General features: G+C 50.6%; 7 protein-coding genes across 7 annotated transcripts; 4 read left to right on the top strand and 3 right to left on the bottom strand.

Annotated features, from left to right (window-relative positions):
- Positions 1-51: 51 nt before the first annotated feature.
- On the top strand, positions 52-2,665 carry rad7 (uncharacterized protein; the record flags this gene model as incomplete). Its single annotated transcript, XM_057121011.1, has 6 exons — positions 52-98; positions 603-644; positions 698-725; positions 805-1,347; positions 1,406-1,571; positions 1,644-2,665. 6 exons carry the CDS (start codon positions 52-54, stop codon positions 2,663-2,665), a joined length of 1,848 nt encoding a protein of 615 aa, XP_056966765.1.
- A 285-nt stretch (positions 2,666-2,950) lies between these two features.
- N7484_010623 (pirin family protein) lies at positions 2,951-4,057 on the bottom strand (the record flags this gene model as incomplete). The annotated part of the gene is made up of 1 exon (XM_057121010.1): positions 2,951-4,057. The coding sequence occupies one exon, from the start codon at positions 4,055-4,057 to the stop codon at positions 2,951-2,953; it is 1,107 nt and encodes a 368-aa protein (XP_056966764.1).
- An 843-nt stretch (positions 4,058-4,900) lies between these two features.
- On the top strand, positions 4,901-6,513 carry N7484_010622 (PRKCSH domain-containing protein; the record flags this gene model as incomplete). Its single annotated transcript, XM_057121009.1, has 2 exons — positions 4,901-5,017; positions 5,080-6,513. 2 exons carry the CDS (start codon positions 4,901-4,903, stop codon positions 6,511-6,513), a joined length of 1,551 nt encoding a protein of 516 aa, XP_056966763.1.
- A 741-nt stretch (positions 6,514-7,254) lies between these two features.
- Positions 7,255-10,761, top strand: N7484_010621 (cytoskeletal protein-binding protein SLA1; the record flags this gene model as incomplete). Its single annotated transcript, XM_057121008.1, has 3 exons — positions 7,255-7,452; positions 7,581-10,674; positions 10,736-10,761. 3 exons carry the CDS (start codon positions 7,255-7,257, stop codon positions 10,759-10,761), a joined length of 3,318 nt encoding a protein of 1,105 aa, XP_056966762.1.
- Positions 10,762-11,648: 887 nt separating this feature from the next.
- On the bottom strand, positions 11,649-13,889 carry N7484_010620 (putative C6 transcription factor; the record flags this gene model as incomplete). The annotated part of the gene is made up of 1 exon (XM_057121007.1): positions 11,649-13,889. One exon carries the CDS (start codon positions 13,887-13,889, stop codon positions 11,649-11,651), a length of 2,241 nt encoding a protein of 746 aa, XP_056966761.1.
- Positions 13,890-14,382: 493 nt separating this feature from the next.
- Positions 14,383-15,606, bottom strand: N7484_010619 (phosphosulfolactate synthase; the record flags this gene model as incomplete). The annotated part of the gene is made up of 6 exons (XM_057121006.1): positions 14,383-14,869; positions 14,920-15,002; positions 15,059-15,138; positions 15,197-15,234; positions 15,293-15,330; positions 15,382-15,606. The coding sequence occupies 6 exons, from the start codon at positions 15,604-15,606 to the stop codon at positions 14,383-14,385; spliced, it is 951 nt and encodes a 316-aa protein (XP_056966760.1).
- A 1,235-nt stretch (positions 15,607-16,841) lies between these two features.
- N7484_010618 (phosphatase PAP2 family protein) lies at positions 16,842-18,327 on the top strand (the record flags this gene model as incomplete). The annotated part of the gene is made up of 3 exons (XM_057121005.1): positions 16,842-17,228; positions 17,313-17,847; positions 17,903-18,327. 3 exons carry the CDS (start codon positions 16,842-16,844, stop codon positions 18,325-18,327), a joined length of 1,347 nt encoding a protein of 448 aa, XP_056966759.1.
- Between the last annotated feature and the right edge of the window lie 120 nt (positions 18,328-18,447).

The following is an 18,447-nucleotide window of genomic DNA, read 5'->3' as shown; positions in this document are numbered from 1 at the left end:
TTAGTATAACTGAGTACGTACTTGAGTTGGAGGCCTGGAACGTACCACCAGATGAAACTCCGCGGAGTCGCGCGTGGCGGAATAAGTGGCTTCACCAAGTGAGAGAATCAAGCCTCTGAGTAGGCTATCAAGAAGAGCACTTCAGAGCTAAATCCAAGGGAAAGAGATGTGTGGAGAGAGAAAGGGGGAGGGGGAAAGGCGAGAGAGAGAGAGAGAGAGAGAGAGAGAGAGAGAGAGATCGGAATTGATCGATCGTGCCTGAACCAGGAAAACTTTTCATTTGGTCGGATCGCTGGACCTTTTTTTTTTGCCATTTCCAAACTTCCCATCCGAAGTTGAATCTGGAACTCGTTTGACTCATCATTTAATTCATCAAACTTGTCTGTCTTTTTCGTGCTTCCGTGACTTCGTGGCTTCGTGACCCTCGTATACTTATCGTCGATAAGGTCGCGTTAAGTGCAACGCGAAATTGCCGCGAACCCTGTGACTTGCATCTGCGATCCTCTCCCATTTGCCACCCCACTGTTTGGATTTACCACCTTCGATATGTACGTTCTCCGATCTTTAACCTCGCCATTTTAAAGTTACTGACGCCAGTGCAGGACTGGTAGACGGCAAAGAGGCAATGCCGGTATTCGGGGCCCGTATGATTTCATATCCAAGTCTGGCGTGTTGCATTACTGACACCACTTTGTAGACAATCCGCTCTGACAGACTTCCTTGCTGTATGTGTTATTACCTCAACCTTCTGCCGAATATTGGTTTTGCATTGAAACTTGCCACTGACAGATCCATACGACATAGTCAAATAATATCTCCGCCGCGCAAATCCGGGATGATTATGACCGCCGGGCCGCAGAGGCTGCGCGTCAGGCTGCCGAGGAAGAAGAACAAGCGGCAGACGCAGATTACCAGGATGAAGCCCCGCCAGAACCACAACCGGAGTCTCCCGAAGAGAAGTCCCGAAAGCGCAAACGACAACAAGCCATCGAGAAAATTAAAAAAAGCAAGGAATTTGCCCGTCGGAAAGCTCGACGAACTGGGGAGCCCGACGATGACGACGATGTTTTGGCCGATGAGATGATGAATGAGAGGCAACGACCGAACCCAGGTCAGTTAGCAAATTGTGAGGTCTGTGGGAAGCGTTTCACCGTCACGCCCTACAGCAAAACGGGCCCGGATGGTGGCCTTCTGTGCGCCGATTGCTCTAAAAAGCAGACCGATGGGGGCAAGAAAGGACCAGCGAAGAAACGAAACTCAGGACTCGGTCGGCGTCAAAACCAAAGCAAGCTTCTGGATGGATTTGCTATTCCGGGTGCTCGAAGCTTGCTAGAGACGTGCATCAAAGTAGGCTTCGAGAGAACGGTTTATGACAGGGCTTCAGATCACTGACACACTTCTGCAGAAAGTTGCTGACAATATTGATGACGTGGACGAATTTGGAGACCTCCCTCCACCCGTGATGCATCGGCTTAGCCAGATTTTATCCCGGAATCGTGCTGTGACGCCAAAGACTTTAGATCTTTTCTTGCGGCCTGAGCACAGAGAGTTGAATATCTATGACTGCGCTAGTGAGTGCTCCATTTGTGCATCGCTGCACGAAAAATCTGCTTGCATGACCTGACGATCCAACCTTGGCGCAGAGTTACAAACCGATGACTTCCATAAGATCCTAGCTACTATGCCGACTTTGACTCGACTGAATCTTCGATTCGTTACCGCCATGAAAGACCAAGTGTTCGAATACATGATTGCTCGTGAGATGAAGATTCAAGATCTACATCTGAATTCGCCAAATCTCGTAAGCGACGGTTGCTGGCGCCAGTTATTCACTACAATCGGCCCTCAGCTACAAAGCCTCAAGCTGTGGAACCTCGATTCTGCCTTTGATGACGAAACAGCTGAAGTGATGAGCAAGAATTGTACCCTTCTTCAGCGTTTGAAGTTGAAATATCTCGATAAGATCGGTGACAAGACAGTTGAAGCAATATCGACCATGAAGACTATACATCACCTCTCGCTGCATCTCACACAGGAAACCAATCCCGAGCCTCTTCTTCAGGTGATTTCCCAATTAGGGCCTAATCTATACTCGCTTTCCCTGGAAAACTTCCAGCTTGCGGATGACAGGCTTGTCCAACACATTCATGACAACTGCCGAGAACTGTTTAAACTTCGCATCTCCGATAATGCCGTTATTACTGACAAGGCCATGGCCGAGCTTTTCCGTGGCTGGCCTAATCCAGCTTTGAAGTTTGTGGACTTCAGCGGTCTTCGAGACGTGGATATGTCTAACCCCGCTGGCCCTCCTGAGCCTGTTGGTCTTGCCTCCGATGGATTCGTCGCCTTGATGGAGCATTCGGGATCGAAGCTTGAAAACTTGAAAATTACATCATGTCGCCATATCTCGCACGCTGCATACGAGGAAGTTTTCGCCGAAAACAAACGATACCCCGCGCTTAAATCTCTTGATATCGCCTTCAATGCCCCTGTGGATGACTATATTATGCAGTGCATTTTCCGATGCTGCCCAGCTCTCACGAAAATAGTCGTCTTTGGTTGCCTTAAGATTCGAGACGTACGGGTGCCCAAGGGCGTGGCTGTTATCGGCACGTTAGGTGCAAAGCTGACTGTCGATGGAATTGCCCAGAAAGAGATTGTCTAATTTTTCGAGAAGTTATTTTGTCCCAGGATATCACTCAGTCTGTTATCTCATCAGGGGCCTTGGAATAAACTGTGGCAAATTAACCTAAGATGGAAAGTACCGCACGAAGATGGATTACTAAAGGATCAAAAAATAATGCCTTAACATTACTTTTCTTACAGTATTTTATAGTAGTTTCAACTTAATTGAATCATCAATCGTGGAAGCCCACATAATCACACCCTATATAAAACGCCAAAGTCTCATGATACATTATATAACGGTCAACAACCCTACTTCCACGTTTTAATAGGCCATCCGCTTGCCGATCTCACTCTCCCAGCCACGTGACTTCTCAAACCCATTGGACGCAGTTTGGTAATCAATCATAGCCTGGCGAACGTCTTCTTGGGTGTTGAGCACGAACGGACCATACTGAACCACCTTCTGATCCAATGGCTGACCGGAGACAATCATGAAGCGAGCTTCCCCGTCAGCATTGTCAGGGACTGAAGCTTCAATGAAGTCGCCAGCCTGCTCAAATACCACATTGTGGAACTCCTTCACCATCTGGGTAGAATCATTGGAGCCAAAGTTGGTATTGCCAGACAGCGTGTAAACAAAGGTGTTCCAGCCCTGAGGTAGGGTCTGAGAGACACGGCCACCAGGACGGATAGTAACATCCAAGATCCAGACCGGGGTGTAGGCCAGATCACGGACAGAATCAACACCATGAGATTGGCCCGAGATGACCTTGATCGTAACGCGGCCGTCATCGGCGCTGGCGATGGGGATCTCGGTGGAACGCAGGTCGCGGTAGCGAGGCTCACACATCTTCAATTTCTGGGGCAAGTCGACCCATAGTTGCATGCCTACGTTGGGGCTTCCGTCAGGGTTCTCGTGAGGCATTTCGGCGTGCATGATGCCCCGGCCGGCGGTCATGAACTGCAGATCGCCGGGACCGATGGTGCCCTTATTTCCGGCAAAGTCTTCGTGGTCAACACCGCCAGAGAGCAGATAGGTGATAGTTTCTTGGCCGCGGTGGGGGTGGTCTGGGAAGCCGGCGCCCTTGCCAATGGTGAAATGGTCGAGCATGAGGAAAGGGCTGAAGTTTCGCAGTTTGGGGGTGCCGATTGAGCGGCGGACGCGCGCACCTGCGCCCTCTGCTTGCTCAATGGCAAGAAAAACTTGACGGATTGCACGAGCAGTAGACATGTCGGTAACTGGCAGAACGATGGGAGTGGAGGATTCTAGATTAAATGGGGATTTGGTGCTGCTAGTTTTCGCAAAGAAGTGGGACAATTTTGCTGGTGCCTTTTGATTCAGGTATGCGAGAACAGAGTCCTGAATTGAGGGACGGTATGCAAAGAAAGCTGCTGTGATGCAAATTAGAAGAGAAAGAATTACTCTCATGGGTATGATGGATGCTTTTAATATGTGTGGTAATCGAAGTTTCGAGCAGAGGGCAGGGCAGAACTATAAATGTTAGGGTCAGCGTTAGTCAATGGTTCATAAATGCTTATAGTTAACCAACGGATGCTTTGCAAGACATCAGTCAGCGATTTGACAGCCCACGGATCCTGTCCCGCGATGCCCATTACTAAGACACCCGTCAGCATGCGCTAGCCATTTTGAGTTAGATAGCCAGCCTGATCAGGAATAGTATCGACACCAAAGCTATAAGGCATGAAATCGCGTCAGCTCACGTGGTTAAGTCAACTCCAGCTATTGATCTGGGGTTCAGGTTCAACCTGCACTGTATCCAGTTCATCACTATGGACATATTCACATGTAGACCGGCATTTGATTCAAGGGGCTTGAAAGTCCCCAATTCAATGACCAATATCAAATAGAAGTGTTGGTAACGCATTGGAATATTATTCGGGGGAATGGTGAAAAAAACCATGGAGTCACTTTTATTATCATAACTATCATGACGCCCATACGATTTGACAGGATGGTAAAATATGTATACCTCAGGTGTACGGAGTATTGCAGCTATTAGTGTTGCATATCAAAGTGGGAACCCGGGCCGTCTCTATCAGATAAGGCCACGGAGCAGCTCCCGCCCTCCGCTACTCTCCCAACGCGCCTGCATGCACATCCCTCTTTGAGTACCAGCGATCTTGACATCCCCTCTCAATTTCGCATGGCTTAAATCTCTTGAATATACTGACGGAAAAGCCCGATCTATCCTAGCAGGGGCGAACGCAGCCGACTTGCTCTTTTCCACCACCACCCCAGATTCATAGAAACATGCGACATTCAAGTTTGAGCTTGGCCCCATGCCTTGTGTTGGCCTGTGCTGCATCAACCGCATGGGCGCGCAAGCGGGCATTCAACATATATGATGATATCTTGGCCTATCCACAGGTGCGCCGAGGCTAAATATATCGCTACCCATTCCTTGAAGCTAACCTGATGCTTCCCCATAGTTCCAAGTGCAATACCCCGAAGAATACATCCTCCACTCCCAAGCCGAAGAGCTACTTCGGATACAACTCGAATCAGGAGATGATGAATCACATCATGTCCAGAAAGATCCTCAAATCTACACAGGCAAGGATCATGTGGGCCATGACGCCACCCGAGACGACGAGAAGCCGAAAGCACCAACTTTTACCTACGAAGAAATGGTTATGGATGACCGACGACTACTCTGCCAAATTCCACAAGTGGAGAAAGATCAGGTGAATTCTACGGCCGGTCACAAACCAAGTGAGGCAGACGAGCAAAAGGAGCTGGCACGCGCAACAGACCGGGGCCTTGAGCTTTTACGGGAGATGGAAGGCAAATGCATGTATTATTTCTCTGGCTGGTGGTCATACTCTTTTTGTTATCAACAGCAGATCAAGCAATTCCATGCACTGCCTGCCAGTCGGGGGGCTCCTTCGTACCCACCAGCGGAGGACCCTCATTCGCTTTCCTTTATTTTGGGGCAATTCCCTGCCGACAAGAGAGACAAAGAACAAGAAACATCAGAGCAACAACCGGCGCCCAAAACTGATATCGCAGAGCTACATACTAAGGGTGGTTCTCGATACCTCGTGCAACACCTTCAGGGTGGCACCAAGTGCGACCTTACGGGCCGTGAGCGCCGAGTGGAGGTGCAATTTCACTGCCATCCGCAGTCAACAGACCAAATTGGCTGGATCAAGGAGCTCACTACCTGCTCATATCTAATGGTTATCTACACTCCTCGTCTTTGCGACGACGTTGCCTTCATGTCCCCACAACAGGACGAAGTCCACAACATTGAATGTCGTGAGATCCTCATGCCCGAGGATGTTCCTGAGTGGGAAGATGCGAAAAAATGGTATCTGGCCCAAAGATTGGTCGAAGAAGCCACGGCTCAGCCAGAAGTCCAGATTGTGGGTGGGATAGTAGTTGGTGGTCGTCAGCTTGTTGGCATGGACGGAAAGCAGCTTGAAAAGGGTCGCGTGGCTTCGGCTGGTGAGGAGCACGTCGAGGTGGTAGCAAAGCGAGAGAACGGCGAGGTGAAGCAAATTTCTAAGCAAGCGTTGAAGAAATACGACCTCGACCTGGAGAAACTCGATGACATCAAACAACAGCTTGAGGAGCTCTCCGAAGGCAATGATTGGATTCTCGAGGCCGTGGAGGTCAATGGTGCTATCACTTTTAAGGGTCGACTGGAAGGAAAAGACGAAGAGGCCGAGTCAGACTCGGTGCCTGAACAGCAGCAGAGCAGAAAGGCCAAAGATAAATCCCCGCCGCCCAAGGATGCCACTTCCAATAAGCCCACGCAGGATTTGACATCTGAGGATGAAACTGAACATGACCATCCGAACAAACCGGATTCGGACGAGAATTCAGAAGGCAGCGAGGAAACATTCAAAGATGAACTATGAGTAGTTTGTGTCGTTGGATTTATCTCGGCGTTTTAACATTGCAATATCATTAGCGGTCGATAACCGATTTCTACAAAATGCACCATCAGCATCACCTTCAGTGGTGTCATCGACTGATTTAGTCAAAGAAAAAAAAAAACATTGCATCAGGAACAGCCGGTTAGTTTCATGCCCAAAGACGTCAGACGCCCCATATGCCGGGTCCCGAGTGGGGGTCTTCATTAAGGAGGCCTCGGGCTAGAGAGCCTGGGTGAAGGGATTGTAGATACAAAGCAATTGAAATAGACAACCAAGATATTCATGGGTAGGACCATTCAATAAAGTAAGTTTCGCACTGAATGTATAAATAGAGAGGGGCAAGTGGTTGGACGTTGACCTACGTAAGGAACGTGACTGTGAACTCCTAGCGATCGTCTAGGCCCACCTTTCCCTCCCTCCCTGATCCAACCTCTCAACCCTCCTCACGCTTCCCCGTGACCCCATTATTTTACCGCGTGGCTTTGTCGGATATCTACATCTGGCCGAATTGACCTCCTTGCCCGCGCGCACTGGGACTCCTGCCAAGGCTGACCTAGAAACGGCCAGCGTCATCGCCCGACCTCCCCGAATCCACCGACAACACCACACCACCCGAAGCCACAATTCAAGCCGGTACTGCTCTCTACATACTGCCGCCTGTGGCACCTGGACGTCCCGTCACTATTGAATCCTGTCTGGCCGAGTTGCAAACCTCTCGCCAACATGGGTTTCCTCGGCGTCTACACGGCTGTGTATGATTACCATCCCCAAGGAGAGGGCGAACTCCAGATTCAAGAGGGCGACCTGCTCTACCTTCTGGACAAGAACTCAGATGACGGCTGGTGGAAGGCAAAGAAGAAAGCTGAGCAAGAGGACGAGGATGAGCCGGAGGGTCTAGTCCCAAACAACTATGTGGAAGAGGTAAGTACCCGTGTCAATCGCAAGTTACGGCGAACCTGTTCGTGGGGTGTGGCTAGCGCGATTGAGGGCGCTCCACCTCTAGCGGAGGAAACATTAGTTGATGATGCTTACATCTGTGCAATGAATAGGCGCAACCAGTACACCACGCCAAGGGCCTCTTTGACTACACCCGGCAAACGGACGAAGAGGTATCTTTCTCGGAGGATGCAGAACTAGTGGTGTATGACATCTCAGATCCGGATTGGACATTGGTAGGAGTCAACGGAGATTTTGGATTCGCGCCAGCAAACTACATTGAAATTGTCGAAGATATCGGTGCGACCACTGCTGCTGTTCCACCTCCGCCTCCGCCTGAAGCCGAGCCTGAAGCGCCGTCCCTTCCCCGAAGGCCGACACAGCCTGCGCAAGAAGATTATGAAGAAGCGTCGCCTTCTCCTTCTCCTATCGACACAGTACAAAACCCGGCTGCGGCGGCAATTGCGGACATTATACATAAACAACATGCCCCTGTCAGCGCACACTCAGAGCCTTCACGAGAGGTGTCGCCCCCGCCACCCCAGCTACCATCTCGGCCTACACACGATCAGGATGTAGACGAAGATGAATCACCGCCACCTACTTTGCCCCGGCGACCTCCATCAGAACAGATTACCCCACCAATGAACTCGTATTCACCCGAACCGTCTCCAGCGTCTCCAGCTCCTCCACGCCCCAAGGCCACAGCTCCCCCAATGGGTAAAACTCACATTAAAGAGTCGCCTCCTTACAACCGGGCTGGTGAGTTGACGCCGAGATCGCCTTCCGGCTACCACATCTACAACATCAACGAGATGGTGGAGGTCCTGGGCAAGCGGAAGAAGATGCCCACGACGTTAGGTATCAATATGGTTACAGGAATTATCTTTATTTCTCCCGAGGGGGATGACCGCCAGCAGGAGTGGACTGCTGAAAAGCTCACACACTATTCAATTGAAGGCAAGCATGTATTCGTTGATCTTGTGCGGCCCAGCAAGAGCGTCGACTTCCATGCCGGGGCCAAGGATACTGCCCAGGAGATTGTTGCTGCACTTGGTGAGATTGCGGGAGCTTATCGCGCCGAAGGGTTACGAGAGGTGCTCGCTGCTGGAAAGGGCGGCGGTGGTCAGAAGACGGGTCACATCCTGTATGATTTCAAGGCGCAAGGCTCTGACGAAGTGACGGTAGAAGTGGATGATGAAGTCATCGTCCTCGATGATACCAAGTCCGAGGAGTGGTGGATGGTAAGGCGGCTCGCTAATGGTAAGGAGGGGGTGGTTCCCAGCAGCTATGTTGAAATTACTGGCTTCATGCCGATCATTCCAGGCGGAGCCGAGCCAGGCTTGTCAACGGTGGAAAAGAATCGATTGGAGGAGTCTCGGTTGGCCAAAGCCTCTGTTGGGAAGTCCAGGAAAGATTCAATGGATTCCTCCAAGCGTGACAGCAAATCCAAATCCAAACCCGATCCTAGCAAGGTGAGAAGGTGGACGGATCGCACAAAGGCCTTCACGGTTGACGCGCAATTCATCGGGCTACAGGATGGCAAGATCCATCTTCACAAGGTCAACGGCATTAAGATAGCGGTGCCCGTTGCGAAAATGTCCGTAGAGGATTTAGAGTACGTGGAAGCAGCAGCCAATGTCTCTCTGGATGAAGACAAGCCACTTTCCAGTATTCGAAATCGTGCTTCTTCCGACGCCAAGAAGGCCGGCAATGCGGGTGCTTCTGTGCAGCGTCCTGAGTACGATTGGTTCGACTTTTTCCTGAAGTCTGGCGTTGGACCTCACCAATGTGAACGATATGCGCAGAACTTCATCAAAGACTCGATGGATGAATCTATCCTCCCCGACATTTCACCCGAGACTCTCCGCTCTTTGGGGCTGAAAGAAGGTGATATCCTGCGAGTCATGCGTCATCTAGACACCACACTCGGTCGCACCGGTAGCAAATCCAAGGCTCGGAATGTGAGCTTCGGAGGTGAGGAAGTTATCGGCAACGGCGAAGACGGCCAAGGTGGGCTCTTTGCTGGGCCAGGTGGTACATTGCGCAACAACACCCGTAAGGGAAGACCGACGCCATCAGTTCAGGCTGGAGATGTTGTAGATCCCAAAGCATTCGAGCAAGCGGATGGTTCAAAGCCGAAGGAAGAGCGAACTGCGACTCCCCCGGCGCCTGAAGAAGAGAAGTCTGCTGCACGTGGATTTGACGATGATGCCTGGGAGGTCAAGCAGCCGAAACAGCGTACTGGCTCCGCCGCTACGTCAAGCCCACCTCCTAGCACATCACCTGTAGCTCCTCAGCCTCCTGTTCAGAAGCAGGTCACAGGAGCTATGGCGGACTTGACCCTGCTCCAGACTCCTCTACAACCTACTCCAGCGCAGCCCGCACCTGCGCCAGTATCAAGCATTCCTGCTTTGCAGCCACAGCAAACAGCTGTGCAGTCAGCTCCTGTGCAGCAACCCCAGCATACAGGTGCCACACCTGGATTTTTCAACCAAATAGCACAAATGGGACAGCAGGCCAGGCAGCGCCCCCAGCCTCCTCAGAACTTGAACCAAAATTCACTTCTTCCCCCTCCTCCGCAGCGCCCGCTCTCCGCGCCGCAGAACTTCTCGCAGCAGCAAGGCTCTTTTGGACCTCCTCCGCTGCAGCCACAATTGACCGGAGTTCCTTTGGCTGGTCCTCCAGTTGCACCTCCTGGTCAGAGCCTGGCAGAATTGAACCAACAGCGCTTCCAGCCTCAGATGCAGCCGCAAGCTACAGGGTTCATGGGAGAGAACCAGTACCAAAATGGTATTATGATGCCCCAACCGACCGGCTTCACTCCCCAGTCGCAATTTGGTATCCAGCAACAGCAACAGATGAATGGCCAGCCAGTACCAAACCAGCCAGGATTCCAGGGAATGGTTCCCCAGGCTACTGGCTTTGGTGGATATGCACAGCCCCAGCAGCCGATGCAAACTGGCGTCAATTCTATGCTTCCTCCGGCATTGCAGCCTCAGCAAACCGGTATGAACGGTTACGGCAATGCCTCTTACAACCAGCCTCCTCCTCCCGTTCCGCCAATCCCTCAGCAACCTACTGCCACTCCACTGTCCCCTCAAAAGACTGGACCTCCGCCTTCTGTCAGGTTCGGCGTCAAACCGGATGCCCCTAAGAAACTTACGCCTCAGCCAACGGGGCTCCGGGCGAACCTTTCCCAAGCTAGTAAGTGTATTTAGTATTTCTGGTGGCTTGTTCGAAATACTAACCTGCATAACCACATCAGCGCCCCACAACCCCTTCGGTTTTTAATTTTTGTCCAAAAGTCCGGGCACTCTTGGCTGGCATATATAACATCGTCTATTGTGGCAATTGGCACCCCTTCTATGGTCTGTTGCAGAAGTCTTCATGTCTGCTAGATTTGCTGGAGCCGGAGCTTTACATACCTCAGCTTTTCAATCTCGAAAGTGTATTTTTGACATTGATTAAGCGTACATATCATGGCTTTCCCGTCCGGTCTAATGTTGTGTGTATCGAGATGCCGTGAAGCTTGGTTCTATCGCAAACTCACGCGCTTAGCGAGCTATTGTTGATTCTCATGTTCCCCTTTCTCAAGCACTTTGGCATTGTCATATCTCATGCTTCCCTCTTTCCTCTCTTCATATAATTTCGCCGATTGATGGTAATGCGTATTGTCTTTTAACGTCTCCATTCCCTTTTCATTTCCTTTTGTTGCTCCGGCCTTTGCGGTGTTCCTTTCTCTCTGACCTGCTGTCTTACGCAAAGAATCAATGTGTTTAGCAGCATCTTTAACGGTTTCCCTTTCTTAGCTTCGATAACGATGGATCATGAATGGTACATAGGATGCTATGCCAAATATCGTATGGATATAAGCAACTCATGGATTTCTTCAAGTCCAAATGAGCAAAGAACAATGACCGTTAGCATGGTATTGAGTCAAGCATTAAAATAACCCGTAGAGATAGAAGTCTTGGAATGTAGTTGAATTTGGGTATATGATACTAGACAGATCAACCGAGTCTGGTAGACGGATATAATTACTTGTCCTGAAATGTCCTGAAAGAAAGTAAGAGAGTCATGGGGATCATGTGTCATCGCTGCAAAACACAGCCTAGGCGCCAATAGACCTGTTGCTAATCACAAGGTCGACAGAAGAAAGTAAAAAGGGAAAAAAGAAATCAAGACTCCTCCCAGAGCCCAAACACGGGAAGGTCTTCGGCCATATACAACAGACCATTCTCAGGAAAGATAACGTCAGATAGTGGTGATGGGCCACCAGATGCTGGTGGTTGTGCGGTTGGAATGGTGCCACCCGGAGAGCAACCGACGGGAATGCCCGAGGTGGTCAGAGCAGATATAGCAGCGTCGTATGAGAGAGCGGCTGCTCCATCTGGGCCGTTGTAAAGGGAATCCCAAACGTCGCCACCAAGCTGTTGGGAAGTGGGCCCAGATGGTGGCTGTGAGGTGAGGAAAGATGATGGTGTTCTACCAGCGAGTTTGCTAGGTGAGATTGGAGAAGGCACAACCGGAGATTGCTGGCTCTCAGGGTGATTCAGTGGAACATCGTGAGCGGACCCGGATGTGAGAGATGGGGAATTGGCACCGCCAACCTGACCGAATAGTTGATCGACTTGCCTGCTTCTGTGGTCCATCCATTGCCGGTTACGTCGCTGGATATACTCACCCACAGCAGCGCGAAGGTACTTTATAATGTGGCTAAAGCGGCACGCATGGGGGTCATGCGGAACAAAGAGTCCAAGGAAACGTTCTGCTTTGATCATCCCCTCTTCAAGGGGCAATAGATTGTCGTAGTCAGCAAAGAATGCGGCGCCGAGAACAACGGCTGAATTGAAGACAGAATTGATTAAGAATGGGAGGCGGCGTGGCAGCGATGTAAATCGGCCCAAGTCATCGACCACATCTAAGCCTCGAAGCGCAGAGTAGACGCATGCATCCGCAAATAAGGCAATGCGAGAGCTACCAGTTCTTCCATCCGATGCAGACGGATCGGCTTTGTTCTTAACATACTGGGCCACGCGGTAGACGAGGAATGGTCGTGTGAGGAGGATGATGGACCAATAATATGACCCAAATACGTGGGCCGCTGCCAAACTGTCCTGCATGGTTTTATTATCGAGCCGTTCTGTCTGATCTTTCAAAAACTTTGGCAGTGTTCGGACCCAAGCACGGTGTTGATTCGAGATAGATTCCGCAACGTTGATCGAGATGACTTGTTTCATATAGACGTCCGTGAGAATTCGTTCGAAAATGCGACATAGCGAGGTCACCGCAAGTGAAAGCTGCTTATCCGGAGTCAGATTGCCTTGTTGCTCTCCGGATGCAAGAGCGTCTTCTCGGATATCGTAATCATAATCCGACGTTGCAGGGGGGCGCCCTAACGAGGCACTGAGGAACAAATCCATCATACGGAGACTTTTCCACACCCGCTCTCTCGCTCGTCGCTCGCGCCCACAAAAGAGCGCATTGGCATCCCTTCGATGAATTCCAACCGCATAAGCGGCTCGTAAAGCGATTCCCAGGTTCATGAAGGCACCATTTCGCCTGCATGCGCCCAGCATGTACATCGACACCAGGATATAGGACTGAATGGTATGAATACTAGGCGTCTCTTGGAACGCCGAAAACGCCAATTGACGGCCACTGCTAAAGTACTGCTCTGCCAGGGTCTGGTTGGTATCTGAAACCTGAGCTCCAATAGCAAGCACGAGGTAGAAGATGGAGCTGACGGTGTCTTCGTCGCCCGAGGGATTCTCTACCCAACTGGCCAGTCGGGGGTGGAACTCTTCGAGATCAACCAAATCCAATAATGGACTTGTCGCAAGAACGTATTGGCGGGCAAGTCTGTGAGCTTCCTCATTGCTGGGTGGGGGGACGAGCGGGCCCGGATGGGCACTTGGGTTGTTCTGAAAGGCTTCCAGCATCGAGTGTCGCGAATTGTCCTCGGTAAATTCGCATCGGCCAATGGACGAGGATACCACTCGGCGAACACTTTGTAAGAATGACAGACTTGCCGAGTCTCCAATATACATGAACTTTCCCTGCCCATCGCGAAGCAGACGCGCCACCTTGGGAACGGGCGCCGTCCCCTCTTTTTCGTCTCGGACCTGTTGCTCCAAACTCATGCCTCTGTCCTCTAAGGAATTCAAGAGGCGATCCATCGCGGTTTCCCGCTGTGGCGATGGGATTATTCGTTCGCTGAGTAGCATGGTCGAATCTTTGGGGTCGGGCTTGAGGAGACGCGCGGGGCGATCCGAAAAGTGGCATTCGGACTGCTTGTGCCGTTGCACACAGATTGTGCAGGGTTGCTCGCCGTTGCATTTCTGCTTTCGCCGCTTACAGCTGTCGCATGCTCGGCGACACCGTAGCCGGGCCCCAGGCGTTGTGCTTGCGCGAGGCATCCCGGTCACACCTTCGCGGCTTGTCCGGCTAGTGCGTTGTTTGACAGTGGTCGGTGGTCGTGGTCATTGAAGCGCAGTCGTTATGGAGATCTGAGTTCGCCGTTTCTTAGATAAAAGGTCGTATGTTCATCGCATGGTGGACGATCTCTCGAGGCACAGTCCGTCGAAGTTGCGGTTGATTCACTTTCCCCGGACTCTGATGGCATTACTAAGCCGCTAAGCTTGAAAGCTTGGAATTATATACACACCGTGATATCTGGAACATCGGATCAACGGACTAGAAAGGCCATATTACGGGAAACTGACACGGTTTATGAGGTAGTTGGCTCAGAATTGATACTTGTGACAGTGATTATCGCAGAATATGTGTGGGAAGTGGGAGAGCTCTTTACACTGAACTACGGTCCTTGCAACGGATCAGTAACTCGGCCAGAAAGAGCTTTCGCTCCTATGAGATATGGAGGTAGTCAAGACAGATTTTACCACTATTTTATCACTCTGGACGGAAAGATACCACCTTGCCCCAAGTGTCCGCAGTTCCCCAAATACCAGCCCGCAGACATTCTAGCTGCACAATTTGACTGTGATCGACAAAGAGGTTAACATCAATGCCAAACTCTCGAATATACCAATTGAACACTTTCGGGTCAGCAGCTTCAAACATCACCCGCTCGGGCGGTAAGGACTTCATGATCTGTGAGACTACATCAGTCCGCCATGTCTCCACATTCTCCGTGATACCTTCTGATTCAATCATCAACCGCTCCACTCCAGCCTGGAGAAACCTGTGGCCCATGTCCACAAGCTTACCGGGATCAGAGGTTGCCACGTTAAATCCGGCAGTATCACCTCCAGCTCCAAACTGGATGCCGAGCTCGGGTTTGGGTTTCAGTTTGTATGAGTGGACTTTATCGACGAGACGAAGCCAGTCATCTCCTGGGATGGATAGGAAGCCAGCAGACAGCTCGACGACATCGAAACTATGTGCCTATCAGTTCGATGGTCATCTACTTGATTCTCCGACACGTACCCAACGTCCTTGCATTTCTTGAGATATCGATCGAATACCGTGTTCGCATCGGGGTGCGTGAGGAGGTGTTCAGCCCAGCCGCCCTGTTTGGATATCGATCCATGTCAGATCCATTGGTGTGTCATGTTCTGAAACATACCGTTGAGACATAGACACCATGATCATGGGCCATGTCAATCAATTCGCGTAAATGCTTCTCCTCGAATAGCGAAAAAGATCCTGAGACGACCTTAGCATCTCCCGTGAATGATATATTCAAGGAAACCAGGGGGCTGACCTCCAGCAAACTTCAATCCATCAACGTGATTGCCCATGCTATTGCTTAATTAGCATGACAGAGCAATGGGGATCGGTGGAAAAAGATGAAATTTACGTTTCCAAGACGTCCGCCAAGTAGCGCTTCCCCATAGCCTATACCCAAAGTCAGCACCGTACAAAAAGCAGCCGATGAATTTTTTCTACCGAGTAGTATGGGCCACGAATCTCCGTTACTCCTTTTGATCTAGGCTTAGCAGGTCTGGGATTGGATCTTGCGAAGCCAAACCCATTTTGCTTATCCTGTAAAAGAGTCGCCCCATATACCGATGGCGTGGTCGATAGGCATTTGGACGGAGTAGTGGTCCATTTTGCGATCTGATGTGGATAACCCAGCAGCTTTCTGGAAGTAGCCTTGGTGGTTCCTAGCATACTTGTCATTACAGGGTAAATTTAAGATCAGAATCTAAAAGTTTTCAATATGAAGCCTTAGTGGTAAATGTATTAGGAGCATAAGAATGTTGTAGCTTGGAGGAAAGAGCTTATGATACACAGGGCTGACAAGCTATTGCAATGGGTGAGGGTTGACGTCAAATGTACTTCACTTTGCAGGACATTCCAAGGTTGCAGCCGGCTGGATCAGAATGACATCAAATTGATCGATATAACGTTATCATCTGATATGATTTTGAAATCCTGGAAGCCCTAAGTTGTTTCTCGTCCCCATGCCTCGGTCAAAAAGAAGGGTTTGTCTGGGCCGCCCGTCGGCTTTTGACCGATTGATTGCCTTGTAGATTGGATCCACCTATGACTAACTCCAATTCAGGGATTTACCTCGGCGTAATTGCACATCGTGCGATTTCAAGCTGACGTAGGTGGCCCGTTCCGGCGAGAAGGTCCCCCTATCGTATGCAGACGAGTCAAATGAGAATCAACACCTTCAATATAAAATCCATGATTCACCCCGGATCGGCCTTGTCGATCCTTCCGCTGAATAACGAAGATCAAGAGTGCGAACCCACTATGGACCCAAGTACAAATCAAATTTACAAGAAAAAAGAAAAAAAAAAACACGAGCGGATTTCGGATGCGTCGGAGGGGGGAAGCTTGGCACCAACCCCACTAAGTTCACCGCTAGCTCGCACTAGGGCTAAATCGGCGGGATTGGGCACAGGGCTGAGGGTGTTCCTATGTTTGGACCACGGGAGCTTCTAGTGATGGCTTGGCCAACGCTATTTGGGATGGATCTTCTTTGGACTCTGATCTTTCAATCATTTTCTTCAGCGCGAACTCCGAGAGTCAAAGCTGAGTACATGGAAGGACTGAAGGGCTGCAGTACTTCCGCTGCATACGACCAATACGAAAACGAGGCACGCGACACTTGACCCAGATGGTGATCAGGGTTTCAATCCTGTCGACGGAAACTTGGTTGGCTCGGCATCCGACAACTCCGAGGATCCGTTCCTGCTTTTTTTTATACTGTTTTAGATTATGCACATTCGATAGGTAAACATCGGCGAAATCCACGTCGATTCGGCCCAAATGCATTCCGTCCTCAAGTCTTTCATTCTTAAGGTTTCTTATATTCCCTGAACACTGCCCCCTTTCCGTCATTCGCTTTATATACTTCTATACGATACCCCCCTCTCTGTTTTCCAACTTACACTATGGGCGCCAGCGCTGTCTTAGAACCGCTGGTGGTCATCGTCTTACTCTTTGGAGGCACCTGGATCAATCGACGGACAAATCTCGCCATCTCTGGCCGTCACACCCGCCGCAGATCATCCGACTATGTACGACCCGACTCCCCCGATTCCCTTGAGGCCGGATATGTCAGCCCAACGCCCAAGGATGGGCTCTTGAGCCCGCGCTCGGATTCCCCATCCCTGCAACTATCCGACAGCCGATGGCGGACACGACAGATCGGCATCTTTCGTTTCTCATGTCGTGTGACATCCCCAAACACTGCTGTCTTCCATGATCGACTACTCAGTCGATTACTTCAAAAACTACCATTCCTGGCGGAGTGTTGGTATTGGGCGCTGGTATACTGGGTGAGTGGAGCTGATCATCCGAACCCTATCATACATACGATCGTGGTGGGGAAACCAAATGATTCCACTAACACCAAAGACTAGACATACCAACTCGGGCGAGCCTTCACCGCCGTCACTCTTCAAGAAGGCACCGTCGATGTTGCCCGCCATCATGCCTTGCAGCTGGTGCGGTTAGAGAAGAAACTAGGCATCTTCTGGGAACTTGGAATCCAGCAATACTTCCTCCGTCACCCTTTGGCCATGACGTATATCAACTGGATATATTCGTTCATTCATATTCCTGGTACCATTGCCTTCCTGGTAGTGCTCTACTACTACACCATCACTCGGAACCGCGTCGATGAGTCCCAACCAGGCAAGCCTCGGGGCACAGTGAGTGGATCACCAGCGGGTCCCCTTCTTTACCAGGCCCGACGACGGACAATGGCAGTATGCAATTTGTTGGCCTTTGTCATTTTTACCCTGTGGCCATGTATGCCGCCGCGGTTGCTCAGTGACCCGACTGCGGAGGGCAAGGATGCAGACCTGGGCCGTACCTATGGTTTTGTGGATACTGTTCATGGTGCCGAAGGGGCGGGAAGTGTATGGACCGAGAACCGCTTTTGCAATCAATATGGTGAGTTCGGCCTCTGGACCCTGAGGATGAGCGTCATTTTCTAACTTCGAAGTAGCGGCCATGCCATCTTTGCATTTTGGATATTCCCTTATGATTGGACTCACCATTATGACCATCCCCCTTCCCTCGCATTATCAACGGACCCTTCCTCTTCGTTTCACCCGGGGCATTGGACTACAGTTCCCTTCCTGGCAACGTATTGTCTGCCTAGTGCTTGGCTTCTTGTACCCTTTTACCATTCTTGTGGCTATCATAGCCACTGCCAATCATTTCATTCTGGATGCCGTTGCCGGTGCTCTGGTCTGCGGTCTGGGATGGCGGTTCAACGGCGGGTTGTTGAATCTGCTGCCCTTGGAAGACTACTTCCTCTGGCTTGTACGGATTGATAAGCCCGAGCCCTCGGAGATGAAGGCGATTGATAGCTTGAATGATTGGTCCAGCGATGAGGGTGAATCGAGACATGCAGTGTCCTCTTCATGAACAGCGCAGTTTGAGCCTGACTAGATTGGGCAATGATACCCCCCTTACCCTAAATTGTCTAATAGCCCTGAGCCCCTTAGGTTCTCAGTACTTGTGATTTTGGATTTTTTATGTATATGG

The sequence above is a fragment of the Penicillium longicatenatum genome (genome assembly GCF_028827895.1).
Source record: "Penicillium longicatenatum strain IBT 33135 chromosome Unknown contig_7_segment0_segment0, whole genome shotgun sequence".
Classification (NCBI taxonomy): domain Eukaryota; kingdom Fungi; phylum Ascomycota; class Eurotiomycetes; order Eurotiales; family Aspergillaceae; genus Penicillium; species Penicillium longicatenatum.
This window is presented reverse-complemented; position numbering and strand designations above follow the sequence as displayed.